Source organism: Sorex fumeus, unplaced genomic scaffold (genome assembly GCF_029834395.1).
Source record: "Sorex fumeus unplaced genomic scaffold, SorFum_2.1 ptg000043l, whole genome shotgun sequence".
In the NCBI taxonomy this organism is placed as follows: domain Eukaryota; kingdom Metazoa; phylum Chordata; class Mammalia; order Eulipotyphla; family Soricidae; genus Sorex; species Sorex fumeus.
The window spans coordinates 30,150,879-30,177,146 of NW_026606100.1; the positions used below are offsets into that span (position 1 = coordinate 30,150,879).

The window sequence follows — 26,268 nt, forward strand, 5'->3', positions numbered from 1 at the left end:
AGGTCACGGGATGGTGACTAATGGGCCTCAAGAAGGAGACGGTGAAAAACACTCTAGGAAATAAATTTGGGTGATTAAATTTCAAGGCAGTTCATGGAACAGCAAGCTGGGGCCTAAACGAAGCCATCAAGTTACCAGGAGAATCAAGATTTCAATCGAACCATGGCTACCCAGGAACCCAGCCCGAGTCTGGGCAAAATGTGAGCGGATTAGGAGAAGGTGCCCCTGGAAAACTTGAACAACTTTCCAACTCTGGCCATTCTTTTTGAAGGACCAATTAGTAAAGAGTCAGGGAAATTACTGTCTTTCCCTGACTGCTACATAACTCTTCGTCTTTAAGTTTGTCATTTTTGTTTTGCTTATTCATTTTAGGCCCACACCCAGTGATGTGCATGGCTTATTCCTAGTTCTGTGTTCAGGAATCACTCCTGGCGGTGCTTTGGGTACTGTATGGGGTCAGCCATGTGCAAGGCAAGCACCCTACTTACTATCTGATCACTCCAGCCCCAATTCCTAATCTTTAAGTTGAAAAAAAAATTTTAAAAAGAACTAGTGTATTTGTGCATTGCTTACTGGAGTAAGGGAGACAGGGAGGGCTGCCAAGAGACTCAGCACCTCCCTCAAATGGCCTAGGATTGGCTTACTAAACTAACAGAAGAGGCCCCGATTCTGCCAGTTATCTGCAATTTCAATTGAGCACTATGTTCCCAAATTGGGTCTCATCCCTAAATAATTATGGTCTGGTTTCATGGGCAAAGTCCCCCTCCCACTGAATGCCAGTCAAGTGCCAAGAGGCTTTGCAGGGTAAATCACTGGACCCTTAGGTCAGAGCCATGGTCTGATTCCCTGTCCACTCCTTAGAGTCTTCCGAAAACCACATTCACTGGTGGTATTTTTTTTGGTGTGTTTCTTTTTGAGCAAAGCCGAGATGGGAGACATTGGAGCCCCCAAAGGCCCCTGAGATGGATGAGCCCAAGTGGGACTGGGTTGGTCACTGCAGCTGTTCCCATCTCTCTCCTTCTCTCCATCCTTTTCTCTCTCGAGGTTTCACCTCTCTCTGCCCCGGCGCCGCCAGCTGCTTCCTGCAAATCCAGCTGAGACAGCTGCTGGCCTACCAGGCTCCATTTCCAGGGGCCCAGGAGCCCCCAGACACTCTTGGCTCAAATATGGACAAATCTCAGGCGTTCAGACAAGGCCAAGATTGTTCAAAAACAACTGCACCAGGAAACTGGGGGAGAAGCCAAAAAAGTAAATTACAAAAGCAGAGAAACAGACAGCTTCTAGGGCAGAGTTCTCCACCAAGACTCAAATCTGCTCCCTGGGAAGAGTGTTGGAAAAAGAAGTGAATAAGAAGAGGGAAGGAGGGACGAAAAACTGCTCTTCACTCTCCTAACTCTTTAAGGCTACAACCTAGCATTAGGGCTTCCTCTTCAGCGTCACCACCAGACCAATCCAGCACTTGGTTGTATCCAGATGCTGCCCCCTGCCCCCTGCCTGCTTCCTTGATCTGACACCCCAGATCTGGGCGACGCTGCCTGTCTGCTCTGCCCTTTGGTAGATACTCCAGATCAACCCTGGTAACGGATGGTTCTCCCCACAATTGCCTTCTTCTTACATAGGCTTCAACTTGCCCCTTCCAGACAACTCAAGAAAAGCCACCCTCCCCCAAGGTCACTTCTTCCTGCAAGTCAAGGAAACTTCCAGTTAAGCTCTTATTCTCAGGGGCTAAGAGATAGTATATAGGGTAGGGCATTTTCTTTGCACGTGGTTGACTTAGCTTCAATTCCTGGCACCCCACACAAACCCCAAAGCACTGCGAGGAGTAAAACCCAAGAACAAAGCCAGGAGTGAGGGCTGAACACAGTTGGTTGTGGCCCAAACTAGTCCCTTCCTCCCCTGCAAAGTGATCTTGGTCTCGGTTGGGCCTCTTGAGTGGGTGGCTGAGATGATGGAGGCGCAGCCTCTGTCCCAGGAGCCTGTCTCCTGGAACCTGATGGCCCTTGCTGCTGGTCCTCTTCCCTCAGGAATTCTGTCCCACCGAGTTCAGATGTCTACCTTGCCCATACAAAATTCTTCCAGTCCATCCCTGGAATGGACTTAAAGAGCACAAATGCTTATCCTGTTCTTTCACGCCTCAAGAAGGACACCTCTCATTCCAGAAGGACACCTCCCATTCCAGAAGGACATCTCTCATTCTTATGTCTAGTGATGGGCTCAGCAGAGTTCCACTTCCATATGTCACACAGCATAGCGGCAACTTCCATCTGGTTCATTCATTAGCACTGCAGTAGCCAATCTCCAACATACACTCAACAATGTCTGCCATGTTACCATTATTAGATAGTTGAGGTCTCTTAGTTCAACCAGGGACTTTGGGTTCAAGTCCTGGTTTGGTCACCTATTAGCCAATGGACAACCTCAGTACTGAACCAGAACTGCCTGCTTTCTGTGAAATGGGGGTGAGCTCCCTCTCATGGCTGATACAAGGAATTAAGGAAATTAGATTAGTAAACACTGAGCCTTTACCAGACAGGAAGACAGCTCTCATCTAGAGAAAGATAAATATGATAGACTGACAAACAGACACTCCCTTTCCCATGCAAAGTGGTAATCCATAATAATTCACCAATACTTTTCAGGATAGGAGTACCCTACCTCCCTGAACAGAACTCTCAATAGAAAGAAATATATCCACATTGTGCTTTTAGGCATCCTCTTTAAGGTCTGAATAATGTGCTTTCATTACCAGGACGAGGTTCTGTTTCTCATAGTACTAATATAAATTTTGTAATCCTTAGGCTTGGAACCTTCTCCAAGTAAGAACTGCCTTGAGGAAGCCTCCCAGGAGACAGAAGGCTCACCACCCCCAGGAAAATCCTGCCTGGAAGACACCCCAGGGTTTGCTGCCTTGCCCCCCCCCACATTGGAATTGCTGTGTACCAGGCACAGGGGTTCACGGAGAGTAGGTGTTTGGGGGCGCTGTGCTTTGTTGGCGTGTGGATGGGTGGCCAGTTGAGCAGGTCCCCGGAATGTGTGCCTTTTTTTGAGGCCAGGAGGAAGCAGTGGTGGCCTAGCAACAGGGGAATCTGCCTAGCAACAGGGGAATCTGCCTAGCAACAGGGGCAGGAGGAGGGCCTGCTAGAATCCTGCAGAATGGTGGAAAAGACAGCCGGAAAAGAAACCTCTCTGCATCTTGTCAAAGCTGGGTTCTGAGGCCAGAAAAAAAAATGCAGATCCACAGGGATCAGGAGAGAAATGAGGGAGGCAGGGCGGGAGTAGTCAACATAGTTGGAAATGGTACAAACCCAAACTGGAAAAGGTCCTTGGGTCACTCCCAAAGTGTGCTGGAGCAGAGCAGCAGCAGCCGAGTGGGGCCCGGGCGGACACACTTGGAGAGCACACTGCCTCTTCGGCTCCAGTTTGCAAGGGTCTAAGAAAAGACTTGACCCTATGCTCTGCATGCCCACCTCAGAATGCCACAAGTCACCCCCTCCCCCAAAGGATAAAGACCTAGGTGGACTTAAGATCACTCCAGAGGCAGATTGAGCAACCAGTAAGATCTCAGGGCTGACCCCAAGAGCACTGAGTCATGCACACTGATAAGATATCTCTTGCCAATGACCCTTGCAGTGCCGTTAACAGTATAGGCAGGATCAGGGAGCAACCTGAACACCCAATGACAGAGGAATGGATCAAGAGATTGTGGTCTCTGTACCCAACGAATGAAATCAGACTCCATTAGGTGAAAAGATGACATCTTGCCTCTTGCTACAACGTGTGTGCATAGAGTTGGAAGGAGTGGTAGGCTAAGGGACAAAAAGGGGGAGGGACAAATACTAGAGGACCCTTCTCATCTGTGTCTGAGAAGGAAACAAAGCAAGGGAATGGATGGTATCCAGTGATAACCAACGTTAGACTTGAGAACTACTACAGAACTGAGGCCACGGGATTCGAGGGAAGGGGTTGGGGGTGAGTAAAGAGGAGGTGGACTAAAGTGACCCCCCCCCCTTTGATGGCAGTAACTTTGTATTCCATAAACATTAACATTAGCACTCTTGTAACCATGTTGCTCCAAATACCATTTTCAAAAGTAACAGAAAAGAGCTCTGGGCTGAGCTGGCTGGAACCTTTTCCTCCTTCCCTCCTTTTCTCTCATCACAGGACAAGTGCTTGGACCTCCCCTTCTGTGAACTTTCCAGACCCTTCCCTGAAGAGAAGAAAACTTGTCATCAGCCTTTGACCTGATTCATAATTAAAACTGCTGAGTCTGAGCTGCCCCTAACAGCGAGGTGCTCCAAACCCCCAGCAAACTTTAACAAATAACCAGCCCGCTCAGGAGAGAGGCCGCTTTATTCACTAGACAAACTGACAATTAGCCGCTATTCAAATCCCCCTCTAGTCTTAGCATATTGGTTCGCCTTTGAAAGTGACTCGGCATGGGGTAGAATTTTTGGCCTTGAGTTTAGAACTACTGTGCATAAAATCAAAGCAAGGAAGCCAGCAGTTGCAAGAAAAGAGGCTATTTGGGGATTAGTGATTTCAGAGTTAGATTTCTAATAACGTGGTGAGTGGTGGGTTAGGAATGTCCTCTAGGAGCATCAGGCAGTCAACACCGTGGGACACGTCCTCACATTGAACTGGAAAGCAGTGAGTCCCTGCCCTCGAGGGCGGAAATACAAAATGGCATGAAATAACTACAACTCAGCAGCGCTGCATGGGGAACTGCCTTTTGGAACTGCTGCAGGCTGTCGCCAGCGCTGAGGATCTTGGGGTGACACGTGAAACCCCAAGTTTGGCTCAAAGTTTTCTCCCCCCTTACCCCCTCCCGCCCCCACAAAGCAGCAAAGACATTCACCTCCACATTAAAGACCCATTTATGGAACAAAGGGAGGAGAATTAGTAAGATGGGAGAAGGGAGGGGGGCAGGCATTCAAACTGCTCATTTTCCCCTAGGAAGCATAAGGCCCAGCCACTACGGTGGGTGAGCAAAGCAAATTGGTAATGGGTGATCCAGATTGCATCGCAGAGTCTTGCCTGCTTTCCAGGCATTTACTGAACTTTATAACTCTTTTGGGGGTAAGGCACAGCAACTCTGGATTTCTTATTGACCAGTGGGGGAGAGAGAAAGTGGAGCTGAGGGCCCAGGTCTGCTGCTTCCCACAATACTGTGCTGGATTTCATCAAGAGATTTTCAAATATGTATTCCTAAGGGGGGAGTAGAGGGGAGATGGAAAATTTTGATGTGAGCAGCAGCTGCAGGCACGTTCAGGACTGCAATGGCCCCACCTCAAAAGCACTAGAAACTCCAGGCTAGAGAAGGCAGAAGACAGAGGCGGCCAGATGGCCGCTCATCCTAGGCACTCTGAGAGTGGTTCTATCGATTACTTTCCATTCTTCTTCTTGCTGTTGTTCTTAAGTTTGACTCAGAAACAGTAAGGTGGATGATTCATAATACCTGGTTGCTGGATGTTTATATGGATCTGTGAAATCACTGGTCAGGTCCAATGTAAAGCCCCCTCACATCAGATGTGAACTCCCTGAAGTCCTCCTAGTCAATGCATCCACTCCCCACAAGTAGCTGTTACACTATCTGATCTTAAACTTCTGCCCATTTCTGAGTTTCACATAAATGAATCATAGAATATGTACTACTATTTTATGCTCAACATACAACCTGTGAGATTCTTCTATATCGTGGGTATCAACAGTTTATTCTTTTGTTGCTGCCTAGTATTTCATTAAATACAGATTCCACTGTTGTTCATGTATCCTACTGAAAGGACACCTGCATTCCCATTTTTGTCTAAAATACATAAAGCTAGGATTAGAAATATAGAACAAAGGCTAAGGTATTTGCCTTATATAAGCCTGGTTCAATCCCCCAAACACTGCCACAAGTGATCCCTATGTACAGATTCAGGAATAAACCCAAAGAAACAAGAGGTGTGGCCCCGAAGTAAAAAATTAATTAAAAAATAAAATACATAGGCAGTTATAAGCATTATTTTACATGTCTTTGGGTGGAAGCAAACACTCCTCTCTATTGGGTATATATAGATTCAAGAGTGCATTAATGGGTCACTTATTTATTAAAAGACAATAATAGGCTTTATTCAAGAGGAGATTAGATATAATATTTATCTCCCTCACTGTCGTTTTCCCAGAGTTTGTTACAAGATAAAGTACTCAATAAATGTCTTTATGAAGAAAACTGATGAAAATGTCCATTTTTCCGAAAATTATCATGGTTCCCCCGTTGTTCATCGATTTGCTCGAGCGGACCCAGTAACGTCTCCATCGTGAGACTTGTTGTTACTGTGTTTGGCATATTGAATACATCACGGGTAGCTTGCCAGGCTCTGCCATTCGGGCGAGATACTCTCAGTAGCTTGCCGGGCTCTCCGAGAGGGGCGGAGGAATCGAACTCGGGTCAGCCATATTGGCTGCGTGCAAGGCAAAAACGCCCTACCGCTGTGCTATCGCTCCAGCCCTCCCAAAATTAAACTGTATGCATTTTGTGCAGTTCTAAGAAAATTTGAATTGGGGGAAAAATTGAATGAAACAAAGTTAGATAGAGTACTAAATTCATTTGAATGACAGAGAAAATGTAAAAAAAAATTAATGAAAAAAGTGATATTTGTCTTGCCAGGAAGTAGGATCTACTACAAAGCTATTATAATTAAATCAATTTGGTGTGAACATGAAGAATAGATCAACAAATTAGTGGGAAAAATCAGAAAATGCAGAAGTAGTACAAATGTACATATGAGAATTTACTACTTGACACTGCTGATATTTCAATTTCATGAAAAAGGATGGATTATTTAATAAATGGTGCCAAGACAACTTCCATCTCAAAGAAAATAAAACTGGACCCCTATTTAATATCAAACACAAATATAAACTCCAGATAGATTAAAGACAAATGTAAAACATAAGACAATAATAGTCTTGAAAATTTAGGAGGCTGCATGATCAATATAGTGGCAGGGAGGCAGAGCTTTATGAAACAAGACAGGAATATGAAGCTATAAAAGAAAATATAGACATATTTTACTTTGTAACAATTTTAAAAAATATTTTGTACAGCAGTAGATAAAATAAATGAAGTCAATAGACAAACAATAGATTTTGGGGAAGATATTCATAATGTATAGGGCAGATAGATCATTTATAAACAAGTATAAACAAGAAGGCTTTGTAAATGAACAGAGGAAGACAAATAACCCAAGACAAATAGAAAAATGGAGAAAAGCAATTAGAAGGCACCCACAAAAGAGTATATTTAAGTGGTCAACATGCATAGGAAAAGAAGCTCAGAGTTATTAGCACCTAAAGAGGTGCAAATTAAAGTGCCATGAGATTTTATTTTATAACTTTCAAACAGAAAAATATAAAAAGGAGGGAAATTGTCATTCCTGGTAGGTACAACTTCACTTGTATCACTTGTCATCCCGTTGTTCATCAATTTGCTCTAGCGAGCACTAGTAACGTCTCCATTCGTCCCTGTCGCGTGCTAGTGTAACCCAATGGTGTCTGCTAACTCCAGGAACATGAAGAGCCTCAAACCGTTCGTTCAGGATTTTGATGAAGAACTCTGACCATCTTGTAGGTGGGCAGCCAGGCATTCTTTTGACGTCCCGTGGAATCCAGTCGGTAACAGCTCTAGTCCAGCGGTCTCTCTAAATCACATTACGTGTCCTGCCCATCTGATTTTCAATGCCTTGGCATCAAAACGAGATAGCATTCTTGATTCTTGATCGTCAATGGAGGTCAGAACTCCGAATTCCTTCTCTCACTTGAGTGGAACATGATACTCCAAGCATAACTCTTTTGATTCCTCTTTGGGTGATCCAAATAGAGTTTTCATCCTGTTTTCGTAGGGTCCAGGTCTCTGAGGCGTATATTAGTGCAGGAAGAACAGTGGAGTCAAAAAGATGTGCCCGGAGCCAGAGGTTCTTCGTCCTCTTAACAACTTCTTTGACGCTCTTAAAGGTGTTCTATGCTGCTCTCTTTCTTCTGCGCAGCTCAGGTGCCAGGTCGTTCATCATGTTGAGCTCTCGACCTAGGTACACATAACTGCTGCATTCGGAAATGTTCATTCTGTTGAGAGCAAATGGAACATCAGAAACTAGTCCGTTTCTCATGAATTCATTCATTCATTCCTGGTAGGTATGCAAATAAAATATTTTTTACATTATTGGTAGAAATGTGAATTTATACAAGACTCTTCAAGAGTAATGGGGCAAATTCTTTGGAAGTGAAAGGCTTATATTCCCTTTGACCCATCCTATAGACATGTAGACACAATATGTATGTGTTGGTGCATGTTAGGTGTGTTGTAATACTGCTTATTCATACTTTATATTCTTCTCCCACATACTCATCCAAGACCGAAAAAATAAAACAGACTAAAACTCGTTAGTAGGGATAAGTAGTATGCTAGTTGAAATCAGGAAATCAGGAAAAAGGCAAATTTCTTTTTTTTTTAATTTTATTGAATCACCATGAGATAGTTACAAGCTTTCACGTTTGGGTTACAATCACACAATAATCAAACACCCATCCCTCCACCAGTGCACTTTCCCCACCACCAATATCCCTGGTAGATTTCTAAGGTGTAAAATACTTCCACCATGCCCAATCTTGAGCTACCTGTCTGATATAACTTAATCAAATACTGGGGAAAGACAGAAATTATTGGCTTGAGAAGTCGGGGGGGGGCTCCTCCATGATGATAGTAGCTTAAATAAAGTAAAATGGCCATACCTTGGACAATTATCAAAAGCAATACTGTGGTGGGGCTGGAGTGATAGTACAGCAGGAAGGGCACTTGCCTTGCATGCAGCTGACCCAGGTTCAATCCCCAGGACCCTCACATAGCATCCCAAACCCCACCAGAAATGATCCATGGTATGAGTAAGTCATGAGCAAATCCAGGGGTAAGTCCTGAGTCCCATTAGCCCTTCAATCTATCTCTCTAGCCCATTTATTAATTTGATGGTGTCACTGGGATTTTTTTGAAGGGGAGCTCCCAAGCAGTGCCATGTTTGGGCCTGGCAATGTCAGGGGTCGTCATGTCCACACTGAGCAGTGTGTGCCAAGGTCGTCATGTCCACACTGAGCAGTGTGTGCCAACCCTTGAGCCTTCAGGGTGTGCCCTGACCCCCACCCCTTTCATTCTCTCCCACTCTCTTCTCCAGAGCTCTCCTGGCCTGGCCAACTATTCCTTAAGCATGACCCACATGGGTCATAAACATAAGCTTGGGGGAGAGAGGCAGCTGCTCTCCCAGGCCTCTCATTTCAGTCTTAGTCCCTTTTTTCACCAGCACACAGGCCAGACAGGTTGTCTAGTTATGTCCAAGTCAAGGATTAGCTAAAAACCTGTCAATCCTGGTTGATGGCACAGCCTTTGTCATCAGGAAGCTCTAGACTCTGATGGATTCTCTATCAGAGAAGCCTCTAAGCCAGTCAAAGCCCCTTATCAACCCCAGTCACTTCCCTGGCCCACCTCTTGCACTCTGCAATCTCCTCAGAGCCTACAGGCTACCTTTTAACTGCTCTCTGTTCTATGGTAGAGTCTTCTGGCTAAGATTGTCAGGAAACCAGCGCACATTCCTTGCTGCAGAGGCTTGAGTTATGACATCAGCCGTTCCAACACAACTTTAAGAATTTATGGTGCTCTCCTGGCTCCCCCAGCTCCCCTTGCTCCCACAGAACTTCAGGACTGGACCAAAGACCAAACCATCAGACCCACAGTCAGTCTGAGCAGAGCAGAGAGTGACCCCCAAACATGGAGCAACTTTGATCATAACTGCATTTTATATTTATCCAGTCACGGTCACGGTCCTCCTGTTATCGATTTGCTCGAGCGGGCCCAGTAATGTCTCCATCATGAGACTTGTTGTTACTGTGTTTGGCATATTGAATATGTCACGGTAGCTTGCCAGGCTTTGCCGTGCTGGCGAGATACTCTCGGTAGCTTGCTGGGCTTTCTGAGAGGGGCGGAGGAATTGAACACGGCTCGGCTGGGCCGGCTGCATGAAAGGCAAACGCCCTACCGCTGTGCTATCGTATGCAGGGCATTTACCTAAAGTTCTGTATCACACAGGAAGAATGACCCCAAAAGTCTATAGACTTAGGAAAAAGAGGTTTTATTAAAAGATCTAGAGCAATGTCAGTTCCAGGAAGGCCAGGAAAGCTGGAAAAGAAAAAAAAGTTTGAAATCTTCATCCTAAATTCAGGGTGGCAGCAGAGCTCAGAGGAATTCTAGGAAACTGCAGGCAAAAGCATAGGGGTTGTGGGACTTTGTCCCCAAGGTTAGCAGCAGCATCTCAGCAGCTAAAGAGGAGAAGTCAGAACACACAGTGCACATTCCCTGACAAGTTCGAACAGTTCACTGACTGAAGTCCCCTTATTTTTCATGTGGAGTTGTTTGTGGTGTTGGGAATCAAACCCAGGGCCTCACACATGGCAAGGAAGTGCTTTGCTACTGGCGGACAACCTGAACACTTAAAAAGAAAAGTCTTCATTGTTCTCCTGACTACAAAATTAATTCATACTCATTGTAAAAAAAAAGTTAAAAGTTATAGATATATAAGGACCTGGAGAAGGCTCATGGCAAACGCCACTGCCTTGCATTTCTGAAGCTGTGAAACCCATCACCATGTGCCATGCACACATGTCAAGTACGGTCCTGGCAGTTCTGCTGTCCAAGACCTGCAGAAGTGTGTGATCTCCAGCACATCCCAGCGAGGAATGTGCAAGCATCAAAACTAAAGCATGCAAGCACCATGGCCAAGTGTGTGAGCAGCCGAGAGGACAGGTGACCGCCAAAAAGCCCCAAAATCAAACATGTATGAGACTCTCACAAGAGTAACTGAGGGAAGGAAAGAAGTTATAGGAATATAAAAAGTACTGTAGCACTGTCCTCCTATTGTTCATTGATTTGCTCAAGTGGTCCCAGTATTGTCTCCGTTGTGAGACTTGTTGTTACTGTGTTTGGCATATCGAATACATCACAGGTAGTTTGCCAGGCTTTGCCGTGCGGGCAAGATACTCTTGGTAGCTTGCCAGGCTCTCCAAGAGGGGTGGAGGAATTGAACCTGGGCCGACCGGGTCAGCCGCATGCAAGGCTAACGCCCTACCCGCTGTGCTATTGCTCCAGCCCATAGAAATAGGAATATAAAAAGCAAAAATTTAAATTTATTTTGGTTTGGGGACCACATCAAGCGTTACTCAGGTATTACTCCTGGAGGTGTGCTCAGGGATCATTCCTGACAGTGCTCAGGGATGGCACAGATGGCATTGAATCCAGGTTGGTCACATGCCAAGGAAGTGCCCTATCTTCTATACAATTGCTCTGACCCACAAATTAAAATTTTACCCTTTAGAGCTAACCACCTTTTGTTAAAGTTTTGGTTTGGAACTCAGCAGTGCTCAAGAGCTAGTCCTGATTCTGGAAAGTCATATGCAGTACCAGACATTGAACCAGGCTCAACCATATGAAAGAAAAGTGCCTTAACCTTTGTACAATCCGTCTATCATGCCTCCTCCCATACCACTTTTAACTTTAGGTGGATTGATCCAGATTGCCTTTTTTGAATATATGTATATTTAATATATGGGCATATATGTTTATATATAAAGTTTAACAAAATTGTTGTCATAACATCACAGTGAGACTTAGGACATATCAGTCTGGAAATGGTTAGGGTGGCTACTACCCTGCCCACATGTTATTCAAATTAAAAGTGCTAAAGAGACATTGGAGAGAGGATTCAAGGAACTTGAGAATATACTCTGTATGCAGGAGACCCAGGATCAGGTCCAGGTACCACACGGTCCCCTGAAGCACTGTCAGGAGTAACCCCTAAAGACTAACAGCTGCCAAGCATGACCCCAAAACGAACTAAAGAGTACAATACTAGCACTAGGAGGGAAAAACAGTAAAACAAGCATATGGAGTGAAAAATACAACCTGGATTTGATACCCAGCATCACATACTGCCACCCGTGCCATCCCTGAGCACTGCCAGGAGTGATCCCTGAACACAGAGTCAGGAGTAATCCCTGAACACTGCTGGGTATGGTCCCAAAACCAATGGTTATTCTAATACTTCTATGTATTCATGTATATGCTTGTAAATATTTTACTTTATTAAGCTATACATTTATATGTTTATTATTCATACTTTAATAAGTACTATATATTATTTCCTTGCCTTTTTCCTTCTTTCTTGGTATTCTAAGCACATGCCTAGGTTGCAAATTAGGTAACTAACAATACATACAATACACATTTCTTGCAAATTGCTTTTTTCCCCTAGAAGACATATCTTGGGCATCTGTACATGTCAGTATCTAAACATTATTGTTACTGGCAGGTGTGGGCTGTTGTCCAGAGACAAACAGAATCCTTCAAATGCCAGTGCCTGTAGCCAAGGGATAGGATGTTGGAGGAATTTCATGGCTTTAATATATTAGCTTTACACCACTGACAAGGAAGTTTCAGGATTGAGTTCACAAGCAACTGTGTGCCTGCAAACCTTTGCAGAAAGAAAAGAGATTCAAGTAAGTAAACTGATTAATTTGTTCATGGCTAGTTCAACCCAGGAGCATAAAATATCCTTGTCATAATTAAGGATTAACGTAAATGAAAGAAAACTCATTGGTCCAAGTTTTTCTTTTATATCATTACTGAGAGGGCTTTTTCAGTCTGGGTCTATTTCTCAAATTGGTCATTTAAATTAATATTTAAATACAATCCTTCTGTAACTGACTTCTAATTTAAGGTATCAAAGACAGAGCATGATCTTCATGCCACCCACTCTTTGGTATCTCAAATCCTTTATGGCTTATGATATGATTATTGTAAAAATTCTACATTTAGATGAAAAGAATTTATATGAATACGCTTTGCATGCTAGAGTCCAGGGTTCACTTCCTTGTACCACATAATTTCCTGAGCATCACCAGGAGTGAACCCTGAGCAATGAGCTAGGAGTAGCCCAAACCCAGTGAGAAGGATTCCTGTACAAAACAAAAATTACCACAGAAAACTCAAGTACATGTTATTGTTTGAAATTAGCAGTGAGAGACAGGTTTCCAAATATTCTGAATGCTGAAATTCTGAAATTTGCCTGAATAAAATCCTCAATTAATTTTTTACTAAAAAATTATTAAAAATTATTTTAAAAATTCAAAAATACCAAACAGAATAAAGGTTATAAAGTTTAATGAATCCCTGATATCTCGTCTAAATTCTAATCCCAGAATAAGTTGTTGGAGAATGCCAGAAACTTTATGCATTTCCCTCCAATCATCTCTCCTATTCAGATAAAAGTATGTACCTAATCTGAAAAAGAAACACCAGACAAAAGTGGGATTTTACTCTATTTATAATGTCCCATGCTTGGTTTTTTTCACTTTTCCTTTTTTTTCAGTTCTTTGTTAAGCTTTATTCCCAAATATTCTTTCTTATCCAAAATTTAATTTTATTAAATAAAGCACCATAAACTACAAAGTTATTCATAGTTAGATTTTTGACATACAATGTTCCATCACCAGTCCTGCCACAAGTGTCAAATTCTGTCTACCAGTGTTCCCAAATTCCCACTTCTACTCTCCACCCTAGCCCCAGCTTGCCCTCTTGACAGACATCATTTAAATCTGGCATTAAAGTTTGGGTTTTTCGATGCCAGTGTTGTTGACGCTATGGTTTGGATATTCAGCTCTATCATCGCTTAACACCACCAATGTACCTGAGTTCCCTGAACCCCGGCCCCTGTTGCTTCTCATCCATCTCTTCTCCCCTCCCCTTCACTCTATTTCATTCCTTCTCCTTCCCGAATTCTGGGGCAAAGGGTGATCTAGGTAACACCCCCCTACCTTTTAAACCACTGCATTTCCTCATCCACTTACTCTAAATGGGGGCTGGAGCGATAGCACAGCGGGTAGGGCGTTCGCCTTCCAAGCGGCCAACATGGCCGACCCGAGTTCGATTCCTCCGCCCCTCTCGGAGAGCCCGGCAAGCTACCGAGAGTATTCGATATGCCAGACACAGTAACAACAAAGTCTCCAATGGAGACGTTACTGGGCCCGCTCGAGCAAATTGACAATCAACGGGAGGGCCTTTACCTTTACTTACTCTAAATACCAAACACAAATGATATCATACTGTTTGTCCTTCTCCGAGCTTATTTCATTGAGCAGATTTTTCTAGTTCCATCCACAATGCAACAAATTGCATGATTTCATCATTCCTGCGTAGTATTCCATTGTGTGTGTATACCACACCTTGATGACTCACTAATCTGTTGTTGAACACCTAGGTTAATTCCAAATCCTAGCTATCCTGAGTGCCACAATGAACAGTGATGTGCATATGTCATTTTGAATAAATGCTTTTGTCCTCAGGCGGTCACTTTTCTTTTTAATGTCCATGTGGTGTAATAAAGCTCTTCTGTCCTTTATCTAGCAATCCTCTACTGTTGGATACTTAAGTTGTTTTGTTTTTGTTTAAAATGTATTGTACTTTCATGATAGAGACAGACAGACAGACATAGAGACAGAGGAACAGAGAGACAGAAAGTACAGGGGTTAAGGTGCTTCCTTGCCTCAGCCAACTGTTTTGATCCCCAGTGCCACATATGGTTCCCCTAGCACTGCCAGGTGTGGTCTCTGAGTACAAAGTCAGAAATGAGCTCTGAGCACTACTGGATAATGCCCCACTCTCCCCCACCCCCCACCCCACATCCCAAAAAAAGAACAATGCTTATAAAATTTTCCATAGTCCTGGCTCTGTTTTCTATTTACCTTAAGAAATATAAAATTGGAATGCCAGGGGGCTGGAGCAATAGCACAGCAGGTAGGGGTTTGCCTTGACGCGGCCAACCTGGGTTCGATTCCCAGCATCCCATATGATTCCCTGAGCACCGCCACGAGTAATTCCTGAGTGCACAAGCCAGGAGTAACCCTTGTGCATTGCCGGGTGTGACCCAAAGAGAAAAAAAATGGAATGCCAAATTTCCAAGGTTCAACAACCCCATTTCTGATCTTCAAATTAAGAAAGGTGGTATTAACACTTTTTGCCAGACCTTTCCTTCTTACTTGCCTAAAAATATTTCCATATATCAAGAAAACACTTTATGAAAATAACAAAATAGGAGACTAACACCCAAGAGTGGCCGAGATTAGTACCAGGAATTTTGCTTGATGGCTTGGAGGCATGGAGGGGAAAAGGCAGCTCAGATAGAGAAGGTAGCACCAAATAAAGGGTATTGGGAGGATCCTCCCAGGATGGGAGAAGCATGCTGAAAGTAGACTATAGACCAAACATGATTGCCACTCAACGCCTCTTTTGCAAACCACAACACCCAAAAGGAGAGAGAGAACAAAGGGAGTGCCCTGCCACAGAGACAGGGTGGGATGGGGGGGATGAGGGGGTGGGAGGGATACTGGGACCCGTGGTGGTGGAAAACGGGCACTGGTAGAGGGATGAGTACTTGATCATTGTATAACTGAAATCTAAGCACAAAAATTTGTAAGTCTACAACTGTACCTCATGGTGTTTCACTAATAAAAATTAAAAAAGAAAAAAGAAAACACTTTATGAATCTGAAGACCCCTGTTCCACAGGTCCCTGTCCTGTTTGTTGTGGTCACCTTTGAGTATTTTCTTCAGCCACAGTTTTTAATTAGAAACAAAATGATGCAATATCTGTAGGTAGGCTGCAATAGTTCATGATTAATAAAGCAGTCTAAGATCGTTGGAACTTTCATTTCTAAAGCCAGCTAGTCCTGGATGAGTCACATATCACCTTGTACCTATAACATAAGGTCGGCAAAACTCATAATTTCCCAAGCCCTGAACAAAGGGCATCATTTTCCAAGTCCCATACAGATTGCTGGAGGAGGGAGAAGGGAGGGTCCTGCAATGAGAGGGCAGACTTCATGAGAGAATTCCATCCTGAAGCAAGTTTTGGGCACAAGAGCCTCATGGCTCAGTACATCTGTGGACACCTGTTGTTTTGTCATTTGTTCTGCTAATTTGGAAATACCCAGAATCCCCCAGGGCTGATCCCTTGACTTTCACACCTGTCCACATGTGAATTTTTCATTTATGATCTAAGCCAGCTGCACTCAGGGTCTCTAGAAAATCAGACAAGGCATTCCTCTGCTGTGCTCCATAAAACAAAAACAAAGTGTAATTTTTCTGCTTCCAATTGCCAGGGAAAGATTTGTTTCTGCTTTGGTCAGAACACAAAGTGAGAATTTTATGCTTGGGAGAGTTCACAAAAAGAACATTATGGTAAAGATCATCTGAAGTTCCAACACAGGAAACTCTGGATTCTGGGGGACTCTGGGAACCAAGAGGCTGTGTTTTCCACATGCTGAAACCTCAGAGGGAAGCCGACTGCAGGGGTAAAGAGAAGACCCAAAAGGCAACTCTGGTAAGTGGTAACACAGAGGAACTAATAGTTTTTTTTTTAACATAATGAATGTTCTCAGACTTGTTTAGTGGAATGCATTTTTCAACGCATGTTTCTAGTGCCTTGAGAGAGATGTGCTGGGGAAGGAAGGAAGGATAAAAAGGGCACTACTAAGACCTAAACCAAGACCAAATATGGAGGAATTACTCCTAAAATCTCAGGAGCGACTAGACAACCACTGCTCCTCCACCAACTACAACCTTTGCCTTCAATTTAGGGAATGAACCTTGCTCTGGGAAATCGAGGGATGTCTGAACTGGGTAGGACCAACTGGGAGAACTGCCACCACTATAGGATCTAGCCTATATGGAAGCATGTATCAGCCTAAAAATCCTACACAGTTGCTTCAATACTTTTAGTTCTAATCCTGAAAATAACATTAAGAATCATTTGCAAATATATAAATGTCTACCATTAAAACAATAAGCATGAGAGCTAGAGAGATAGTTCAATGGGTAGGACACTTATATTGCATGTGGCCAACCCTGGGTTCAATACCCAGCACCCCAAATGGTTCCCTGAGCCACCAGGAGTGATCCCTGAGTGCAGAGTCTGGACTAAGCATTGAGCACTACTATGTGTTCCCACCCAAAATAATAATAATAATAATCAGAATGAATCATTACTAAGCACCTAACTTGATGACAGACACTACTATAATTTACATGTTTTAACTGATTCTATACAAACAAATAGTACCATGATAGGTACTTTTATTACTGACACTTATCAAAGAAGGAAAACGAAGCCTAAGCAGCTTCCCAAAGAATACTAGAGCTAGGATTCAAAATCTTGCAATCTGACATCGCATTCATGCTTCTACCACTCTGCTACACTGCCTCATAAAATGAGCAGATCCTATCTTCAATCTGAGAAAAGATAAGCATAGTAAGTGAGTTTCGCACAAAGCCTTGTATGTAAGGGTTGAGTAAGAAGCAACCAGGTATCTTTAAGGATGTCAAGGAAGTTTTGACAAGAAGGACAAGATAGCAGACAAAAGCCCCGAAGCATGCCTCAGGCTGGTGTGTTGGAAACAGCTAATTTCTGCTGTTCTGTGAGCCGCACAGAGATGGCCTTGCACAGGCTGAGAGGGATGGCTCCTGGAGTTGCTGGTGCAGCCTGTTGAAGGGTTTAGTAATAGGTTAGCTTGCATTGAAATGTGTGTGGAGAGGAAGGGATCTTTGCTGTTGCTGGAAATGTCTTTGTCCTGTCTTTGTTTCCTGACAGTAATGAATCTGAGAGTTGCATGCTCAGATTTGCTCATTAGAAAGGTAGTTTTGGCTGCAGTGGACTGAAGAAGGGCAAGTCAAGGCCAAGGTACCAATTAGGGAGCTGTGCAGGGAACTTTACCAGGGATGATAAGGAGCTATATGTGGGTGAAGCAGAGTGGTGGTGGGGTGCGGGGGCGGGGGAGGAGAGAGGAGGTGGAGGCTTGTAAAGGATTTCTGAATATTTAAAAATTGTTTTAAAAGGACCTTTTATTTGGGGGCCTCTCCAGTGCTGCTCAGAGGCCAGAAAGACCATACTCGTGGTGAGTTATAACTAAGCTTAGAAGTAACGGTACCTGGAGGGATGCACAGTGCCAGGATGGAACTCAGGGCCTCACAAATTCAAGACATGCAATTCAGTCCTTTGAGCTGTCTCCCCAACCACAAAATATCTCTTTTCTTTCTTTTCTTTCTTTTCTTTCTTTCTTTCTTTCTTTCTTTCCTTCTCTTTCTTTCTTTCTTTCTTTCTCTCCTTTCCCTCCTTCCTTCCTTCCTTGCTTCCTTCCTTCCTTCCTTCCTTCCTTCCTTCCTTCCTTTCTTTCATTCTTTCTTGTTCACAACCTTCAATGCTCAGGGGTTACTCCTGACTCTGTACTCAGGACTTACTCCTGGTGGTGCCCAAGGGCACCATATGGGTTGCTGGGGATTGAACCTAGGTCAGCTGCATGCACTGTACTATCACTCCAGTCACTGTTTTCTCTTTAATTTTACAAATTTTCTTTAAAATTACAAGCAAGGGGTCGGAGCAATAGTACAGCGGGCAGGATATTTGCCTTGCACGCGGCCAACCTGGGTTCAATCCCTGGCATCCTATATGGTCCCCCAAGCACCGCCAGGAGTAACTCCTGAGTGTAGAGCCAGGAGTGACCCCTGAACATTGCTGGGTGTGACCCCCCCCAAAAAAAAAAGCAAAACAAAAAAAATTACACTGTAGCACTGTCCTCCAGTTGTTCATCGATTTGCTTGAGCAGGCACCAGTAACGCCTCACAACAAATTGTGAGACTTGTTACTGTTTTTGGCACATCGAATATGTGCCGTGCGGGCAAGATAGGGCAAGATACTATCGCTAGCTTGCCGGGCTCTCCGAGAGGGGCGAGAGGGGTGGAGGAATCGAACCCAGGTCATCCACGTGCAAGGCAGATACCCTACCCGCTGTACTATCGCTCCAGCCCAAAAGAAAATTACAAGCAAATTCATTTTAAAAAATACAAAGAGTTTAGAAAAAAGAGAAATAAAACAGGCAACTAACAAAAGAAGACTCTAGGGGCTGGAACAATAGCACAGCGGGTAGGGCATTTGCCTTGCATGCAGCCAACCTGGGTTCAATTCCCAGAAGCTCATATGGTCGCTTAAGTACTGCTAGCGGTAATTCCTGAGTGCATGAGCCAAGAGTAACCCCCGTTTTGGGTGTGACCCAAAAAGAAAAAAAAAGAAGACTCTAAATGGCCCCCAATATATGAAGACATATTTAATCTGTTATTATAAGAATGAAAAAAAAAGAATGCATGCTCACCCTTCAGTTTAGGGGGAAGAGGGGGAAAGGTGATGATATAAAATATTAAGGCAGACACAAATGATGGTATAAAATATTAAAGCAGACACCAGTACTCTCATATATTGCTGGTATGATATAAAATCATTCAATCATAATGGAAAACAACTTGGAATATAAGTAAGTAAGTAAGTAAGGCCCTCCCGTTGATCATCGATTTGCTCGAGCGGGCCCAGTAACGTCTCCATTGGAGACTTTGTTGTTACTGTGTCTGGCATATCGAATACTCTCAGTAGCTTGCTGGGCTCTCCGAGAGGGGCGGAGGAATCGAACTCGGGTCGGCCATGTTGGCCACTTGTAAGACGAACGCCCTACCCGCTGTGCTATCGCTCCAGCCCAATAATAAATTTAATATACAAATACCCTGTGATCCAATAATTTTACCCTTCTGATCCAGAGAAATTCTTGCATATACCTGGAAATGGAATGATAGTATAGTAGGGAGGGCATTTACTTCATGTGGCCAACCTGAGTTCAATCTGTGACATTCCCTGGAGCACCACCAGGAGTGATCTCTGAGTGCAGAGCCAGAAGAAAAACCTGAGCACTGCTGGGTATGGCTCCCAAAACAAAAAAGAAATTCTTGGATGTGGGCACAAAAATTATGTACATAGATGTCAATGATGGCATTGTTTGTAATGAACAACCTATGTGACAAGATGACCAGTATATATAAATAAAATGCATGTGCATGCAAATCTTTTAAGATAAATATGAACTAGGACTGGAGAGAAATACAATGGGTTAAGTACTTGCCTGGCGTGCAGCCAGCCCAGATTTCATTCCTGGCACCACATATCTCCCTTGAGCCTTGCAAGGAGTGACCCTTGAACTCTAGAGCCAGGAGTAAGCCCTGAGTACAGCTGAGTGTACCCCCCCACCAACCCTACACACACCTGCACTGTAGCACTGTCCTCCTGTTGTTCATGGATTTGCTCAAGCGGGCCCAGTAACATTGTGAGACTTTTTTTCTTTCTGAATTTGGGCTACATTCAAGGTAAGCAGGGTTTATTCCTGACTTTGTGCTCAGTAATTACTCCTGGCATGCTCAGGGAACCATACAGGATGCCAGGAATTGAACCCAGGTCAGTTTTGACCAAGTGTATTAATTCCTGTAGTAGCTCTCTAGCCCCATCCTATATTTTATTTATGACTATATGTATAGCACAGCGGGTAGGGCGTTCGCCTTACACGCGGCCAACATGGCCGACCCGAGTTCGATTCCTCCGCCCCTCTCGGAGAGCCCGGCAAGCTACCGAGAGTATCTCGCCCGCTCGGCAGAGCCTGGCAAGCTACCCGAGACACGTATTCGATATGCCAGACACAGTAACAACAAAGTCTCCAATGGAGACGTTACTGGGCCCGCTCGAGCAAATCGACGATCAACGGGAGGGCCTTTACCTTACCTTTACCCTTGTATTAAAAATAAGGCAAGTGCCCTACCCACTATACTCTCTCTTCGCCCAGCTTCTGTTGTGTGGTGCCACTGATACAGAAGAATAAAATATGAATTCAGACTTTAGCAATCATTTTCAAGTGATTTGACCATGGTCCACAGTAGGGTCACAGAAACACTTTTAAATTACTACCATATAAATTACGTATAAAAATGGAAGTTTTGCAAAGCAGCACATACCCCTACACTACATGATATGCACCAATATTCTCAATTCCATTCCTTCTTTCAAATTTTTCAATGTGGTCTGTGACCCATGACATCGATTTCAAAATCCTTTAGTGAGCTGCTGAGTGTAAAAAAAAAATGTAGTTAAGAGGCTAGAGAAAAATTCCAGAGTTTCTTTGCTTTCAGATGCCTTAGTAATATTTATGCTTCATCCTACTAGTAAACAATACCATTCTAGAAGAAACTGGAATGTATATGTAGTTTTTAAACCAATTATTTTAAATTTAAGTTCTAAGTTTTCAGTTAATTTTCATTTGGAAATTTGTCAATTTCCAAGTGAAACTGATTTTCCACTTATGAAAAGTTTTCTTTTAAAATAAATGTACTCAGATCTGTTTTTTGCAAACTTCTACTAATTACTCCCAGGAAGTTTAGGTTACATGACATCACATTACACTGCCTTTGGCTTTAAACCAAGCCAGTGCTTTCTTTCTAAGCATTTGGGTGGTTTTGAGCTCAGCAACCATTTGCAAAATGATTTGCACAGATCTTAAAGAGCTGGAGCTTACCCCTCATTGGATCATCAAGTGATTTTACTTTCTCTAAGTTTTCAAGCTTCTCTGTATCTGTTCATTATCCCCTTTCCTAGGTCACTTTCTCCCCTCCCCTAGACAGAGAGAGAGAGAGAGACAGAGAGAGAGAGAGAGACAGAGACAGAGAGAGACAGAGACAGAGACAGAGAGACAGAGAGACAGAGAGAGAGACAGAGAGAGAGAAAGAGAGAGATGGTGGGTGGGAGAGGGAGAGAGAGAGAGGAGAGAGAGGGAAGAAGACAGAGAGGAAGAGAGGGAGGGCACTATTTCTGCAAACCTTCTTTGTTTCTTGGCCTATTCCCCTAAGAAAGGCCTTGGGAGTTTACTCCAGAATGTAGCAATTTCCGAGTGAGTGAATGTAGGTCATTATTGTGGAGTCAGAAGTTACATTTAGAGTTCCCTGCTACTAGAAACATTAGCATTTATATGGACCTCATGCTCTTTTAGTACATGCCTACCAAGTTACATTTTGAACTACTCTGCCCAAGTTGTTTTCTCTTTGTGATCTGGGACTCTTGTCATCAGCTAGACAGTCACTTCTCTTTGCACATCCACCTTTTGACTCTCCCAAAAAACTTAATCTTTTGTTCTTGTCATTTTGTTTCTGCTGCTGTTTCCCACAAAGTCAGAGGCAGCTCTCCTATTGTCTTTTTACCACCCAGGATACTTCCTAAACCGGGGTACTAAACTGAACTAAACCCCCACAGAATTTACTCACAGGAGTAAATGCCACCCAGTTCCCCCATTCCTGCTTCCTTATCACCCTAGTCATCTTCATGCCCAGAAAGCTTCTCTAACAAGCCTTTTTAGGGACCAGAGCAATAGTACAGTGGGTGGGGTACTTGCCTTGCACATGGGTCCACCTGGGTTCGATCACCAGCATCCAATATGTCCCCCAAGATCAACCAGGAGCAATCCCTGAGTGCAGAGCCGGGAGTAAGCCCTGAGCACTGCCAGATCTGGCCCCAAAATAAAACAAAAGCAAAAACTCAAACTAGCCTTTAGTGTCCATCTAGTCTTAATTTCTCCAAATTATTTCCTCCATCTTCCCTGAAATTGTTGCGATCTTTAATTTAGTCCTGTCTACTTCTTTCATCATTTCTCTCTCCAGACCCACTTTAGTCTCTCTCTCTCTCCTCTTGCCTCCTCACATGCTAACACCAGAGAGAGGTCTTTAACATCTTTTGCGGAACATATGCTTCTGGGTCCTCTGTACAAATTAATGTTTTTAAAAAATCCTTACATTAACTGTGTATGTGCATGTGTATGCATATAGTGTAAATATATAAACTTACTCAAAAGAAAAGGAGTATGAAGACAAAACAGACTTTTAACACTATTTCCTGGAGTGGGTGGGAGGATTCTTAAGAAACATTCCCAGTAGTTTCTGGTTAGTATGTTGAGCGTATCTCACTGGGCAACCCAAATCTGTACCGTTATCACATACAGCCTAAACAAAGAAAAGCCTTGATGCTTATTGAGGATTTAGATAACTACTGCCCTGTTAAGAAGAGATTTTTTAAATTGTGTTTTCATTATGACTCCATCTCCCTTTATTGATCAAGGGATTTCTTGCCTCACTTAACTCTATAATCTGTTGCTCAGATTAAGAAAATGTGAAAACTATTGTTCGCTAGCATGAATACAGACTTAAAGTGATACTTTTAAAGGCTGGATGATTCAAATACTATAATCCAAGAAAAGCAAGTAATTGATCATGCAGAACATGTTTTTATGCATTACTCCTTTATGGGCTGAGCATGCAATGAAACAGAGCAGATTAAATGTTTGTGGATGTGCTGTTACAGAAGCATGAGCTTACCAGTGTAGGAACAACTAACAGAAAAAAAAGTGCTACTACAAGAGATAGAATAATAAGGAAATGAGCTTCAATAAACAAGTGTATCATCATTATTCACTCAACATATTTTGCGTATCTATTATGTTCTTTTTATGTAAGGAACAATGCTAGGTGCGGTAAGTTCTCAGTTATTAGGAGAAAGGAAGGGAAAGGAGCTGAACTTCAGGCCAGTCGAATAAGTCCAGCTACCGCAGCACTTAAATCTTTACTTTAAACTTTAAAGGCTAAATCCTTTTGCGATAAGATTTTGTTCCATTGATTAATTGACCAGGTCTGCCAATCTCTGTGTAGCCTTCTATGGGCATTTTAATTAACAGGTATGATTGCAATATCTGGCCTGTCTTTGGAACATTTTAGTGTTAAAGTGTTAAGAACGGTCTGAGGAGATAGCTTCAGGGGTAGTGCAGATGCTGAGCAGAAGAGAGGCACCTCCTGCTTGTAAATGCACCCCCAACATCCCACCAGGGTCAAAGACCACTGGGACTGGTCCTGACAATAATCAAGTGCTAAAGTGTGACAAAGGAAAGGTAACAGTAACTTGCTTGGTGCTTGGTAGAGACTCTGGACCCGGTGGTGCAGAAACACTATTCCCCAGGTAGTTGGTGACTATCCAGAAATGAATTACACCTGTTTTATAGCTATGGAAGCGGATCTCAGGTCGTAAGGAAAAGCCTGGCCTGCATTCTCCGATGCATAAGTCCTTTCCGAAGAAGGATGAGACCACCAGCAGATTCACAATACCAGACTTCTCTCGTTGGGCATCATTGAGAATTGACCCATTGGGTTTTACTCAAAACCCCGGGCGTAAAAGGCACCGAAACCACCTTTCTACAGTTGAGGAACGAAGTGTTTATGTGCAATAATATTTATTTCAATGTTGTTTTCTTTTTTGGGGCGGGGGGGGTCGGCAAAAGAGGGGGGATTCCAGCTCTGGACTTAAACCTCATAAATGGCCCTATCTAAACAGAAGGCCGTGCAGGCTTCGGAGGAAATGATGACAGCATTAGGGCACTTTAACCTTAAGACGATAAGGAGATGGACAGCTGCATGTGATGGACAGCAGCGGGGTACTGAGGCACAACTGGTGGTCGTTGTCACTGAGGCAGCTGCCGGGTTCGCATTCTCTCGTGCACATCTCGCCCCCAGGCCCTCGATCTGCCAGCCGGTACCAGGCGCCGCAGCGCCTGCAGCGCTTGCAGCGCCAGTCGGGTGGGCCCGCGCCTTCCCGCCCCCGCGCGCCCGCCAAGGCCAAAGCTGCCGGGACGCGGCAGTGCGCTCCCCGCGAGCGCACGTGATGGAGTGGCGCGGGAGGCGGGGGGGAGGCGGGAGGCGGGAGGCGGGGGGCGGAGTGCGGAGGGCTGTTTTCCTTTTCCCCGCCCCCTTCCCGAAACCCCGCCTCCCCCGAGAGGCCGCGGCTGCCTATTGCGCCACGGCCAGAAGGACCGCCAGGCTAGCCAATCCAAACGCGACGCTTCAGGCACGGCCCGCCCCCCGCTGGTCCTCAGGTTCCTTCCCGCTCACACCGGAGTCACTTCCGAAGAGAGAGAACCGCCATGAAGATAGAAGGGGGTGCCGCCCACCTCTGCTCCGACAGCCTCGCCGAATCCCAGCAGCAAGACGGCAACCACGCACCCAACTTCGCCGGCCACAGCTCATGCCGCCGTCGCCAGCGGCGCCGACATGACAAGGCGCTACATGTCCGCTAGGCCAGGTTTCCCCTCATCCCCAGCCCCGGGGTCGTCGCCCCCGCGCTGCCATCTGCGACCCGGTAGTACCGCTCCTGCTGCAGCGGGAAAGAGAACAGAGAGCCCGGGGGACAGGTACCGTGCAGAGGGCTGGAGAAGGGGCCGGGTCGCGGGGGCAAGGGTATGAGGGAGGACTGCGGACGGCCGCGCTCCCAGTTCCCGCCATCCTCCGCGAGCGTCCGCCTCGGGGTTCCGGGGCCTGGCAACCCCCCGCCCCGCCTTCGCGCGGGGGCTTCTGGGAGTTGGAGTTTCCTTGCCTGGAGTTGGGACGCTGGTCTCGGGCTAGTGACCGCAGCCTGGACGGCTACGGAGAACCCGCCTTAGGTAGAACGTGATTTTTGTCCTTTACGCCGGCTGGACCCTGGGCCCTAACTGCTCGGTGCACGTTTAGGTCGTTTTCTGTCCGTTGTCAAGGTCTTGTGCGATCTGAGTGGCTTCCTAGCGTAATCCAGCTCTTATGGGGGGCGGAGGGGGGGGGGGGAGAGGTGTGAAATTATGTAACAAGGTGAGCCGAGGCGAGCCCGTCCGCGAATTACTCTGTAGGAGTCCACATTACACGGTGATCCATATCTGAAAGACGGGAGATTCAGAAGATGATGTTTCCCCTTTAGGTATCTTTCCGCCTCTCCCGGAGGCCAGTTTTTGTTTTTGTTTTTTGAAAGATTCTGTGGGTGCTGTGTAATGAGATGGGGAGTTTCATTCAATGACATCCTCTGACAATAAAATATGTTTAAATTCTCTACCCACTTGGTACTGTCTTTTTTATTTTAAGGTTAAAAGCCTGTACATTGAACAGTAAAGTTGTCTTTTATATTGGGATATAGGTCCACAACCCCTTGTCTCGATCCTGAAAGCTTTAAGAACCAAAAGTTTTAATGGCTTGGCATCACATGTTACTTGGCAGCCAAACCTGGCTAGAACTCATATGGTCTTTATTCCATTGAGTGGGGTTTTTTTTTTAATTATTTATTTGTTTTTGGTTTGGGGGCCACATCCAGCAGTGCTCAGGGGGTTACTTGTGGCTCTGTGCTCAGGAATTACTCTTGCATGCTGGGGGTCCATATGTGGTACCCGAGATCAAACCCGGGTCCGCAGCATATACTGTCTCTCCAGCCCCAATCCCATTAAGTGT

General features: G+C 44.6%; 1 protein-coding gene across 2 annotated transcripts in view; it reads left to right on the forward strand.

The window, feature by feature from the left end:
* The first annotated feature begins 24,732 nt into the window (after window positions 1-24,732).
* Window positions 24,733-26,268, forward strand: part of SLF2 (SMC5-SMC6 complex localization factor 2) — a 47,198-nt gene continuing 45,662 nt past the window's right edge. For both annotated transcript variants that reach the window (XM_056120498.1, XM_056120499.1), the window contains exon 1: window positions 24,733-25,211. In XM_056120498.1, the coding sequence (XP_055976473.1) occupies window positions 25,072-25,211 (140 nt within the window). In that variant the 5' untranslated portion in view covers window positions 24,733-25,071. The remainder of the gene's footprint in view (window positions 25,212-26,268) is intronic.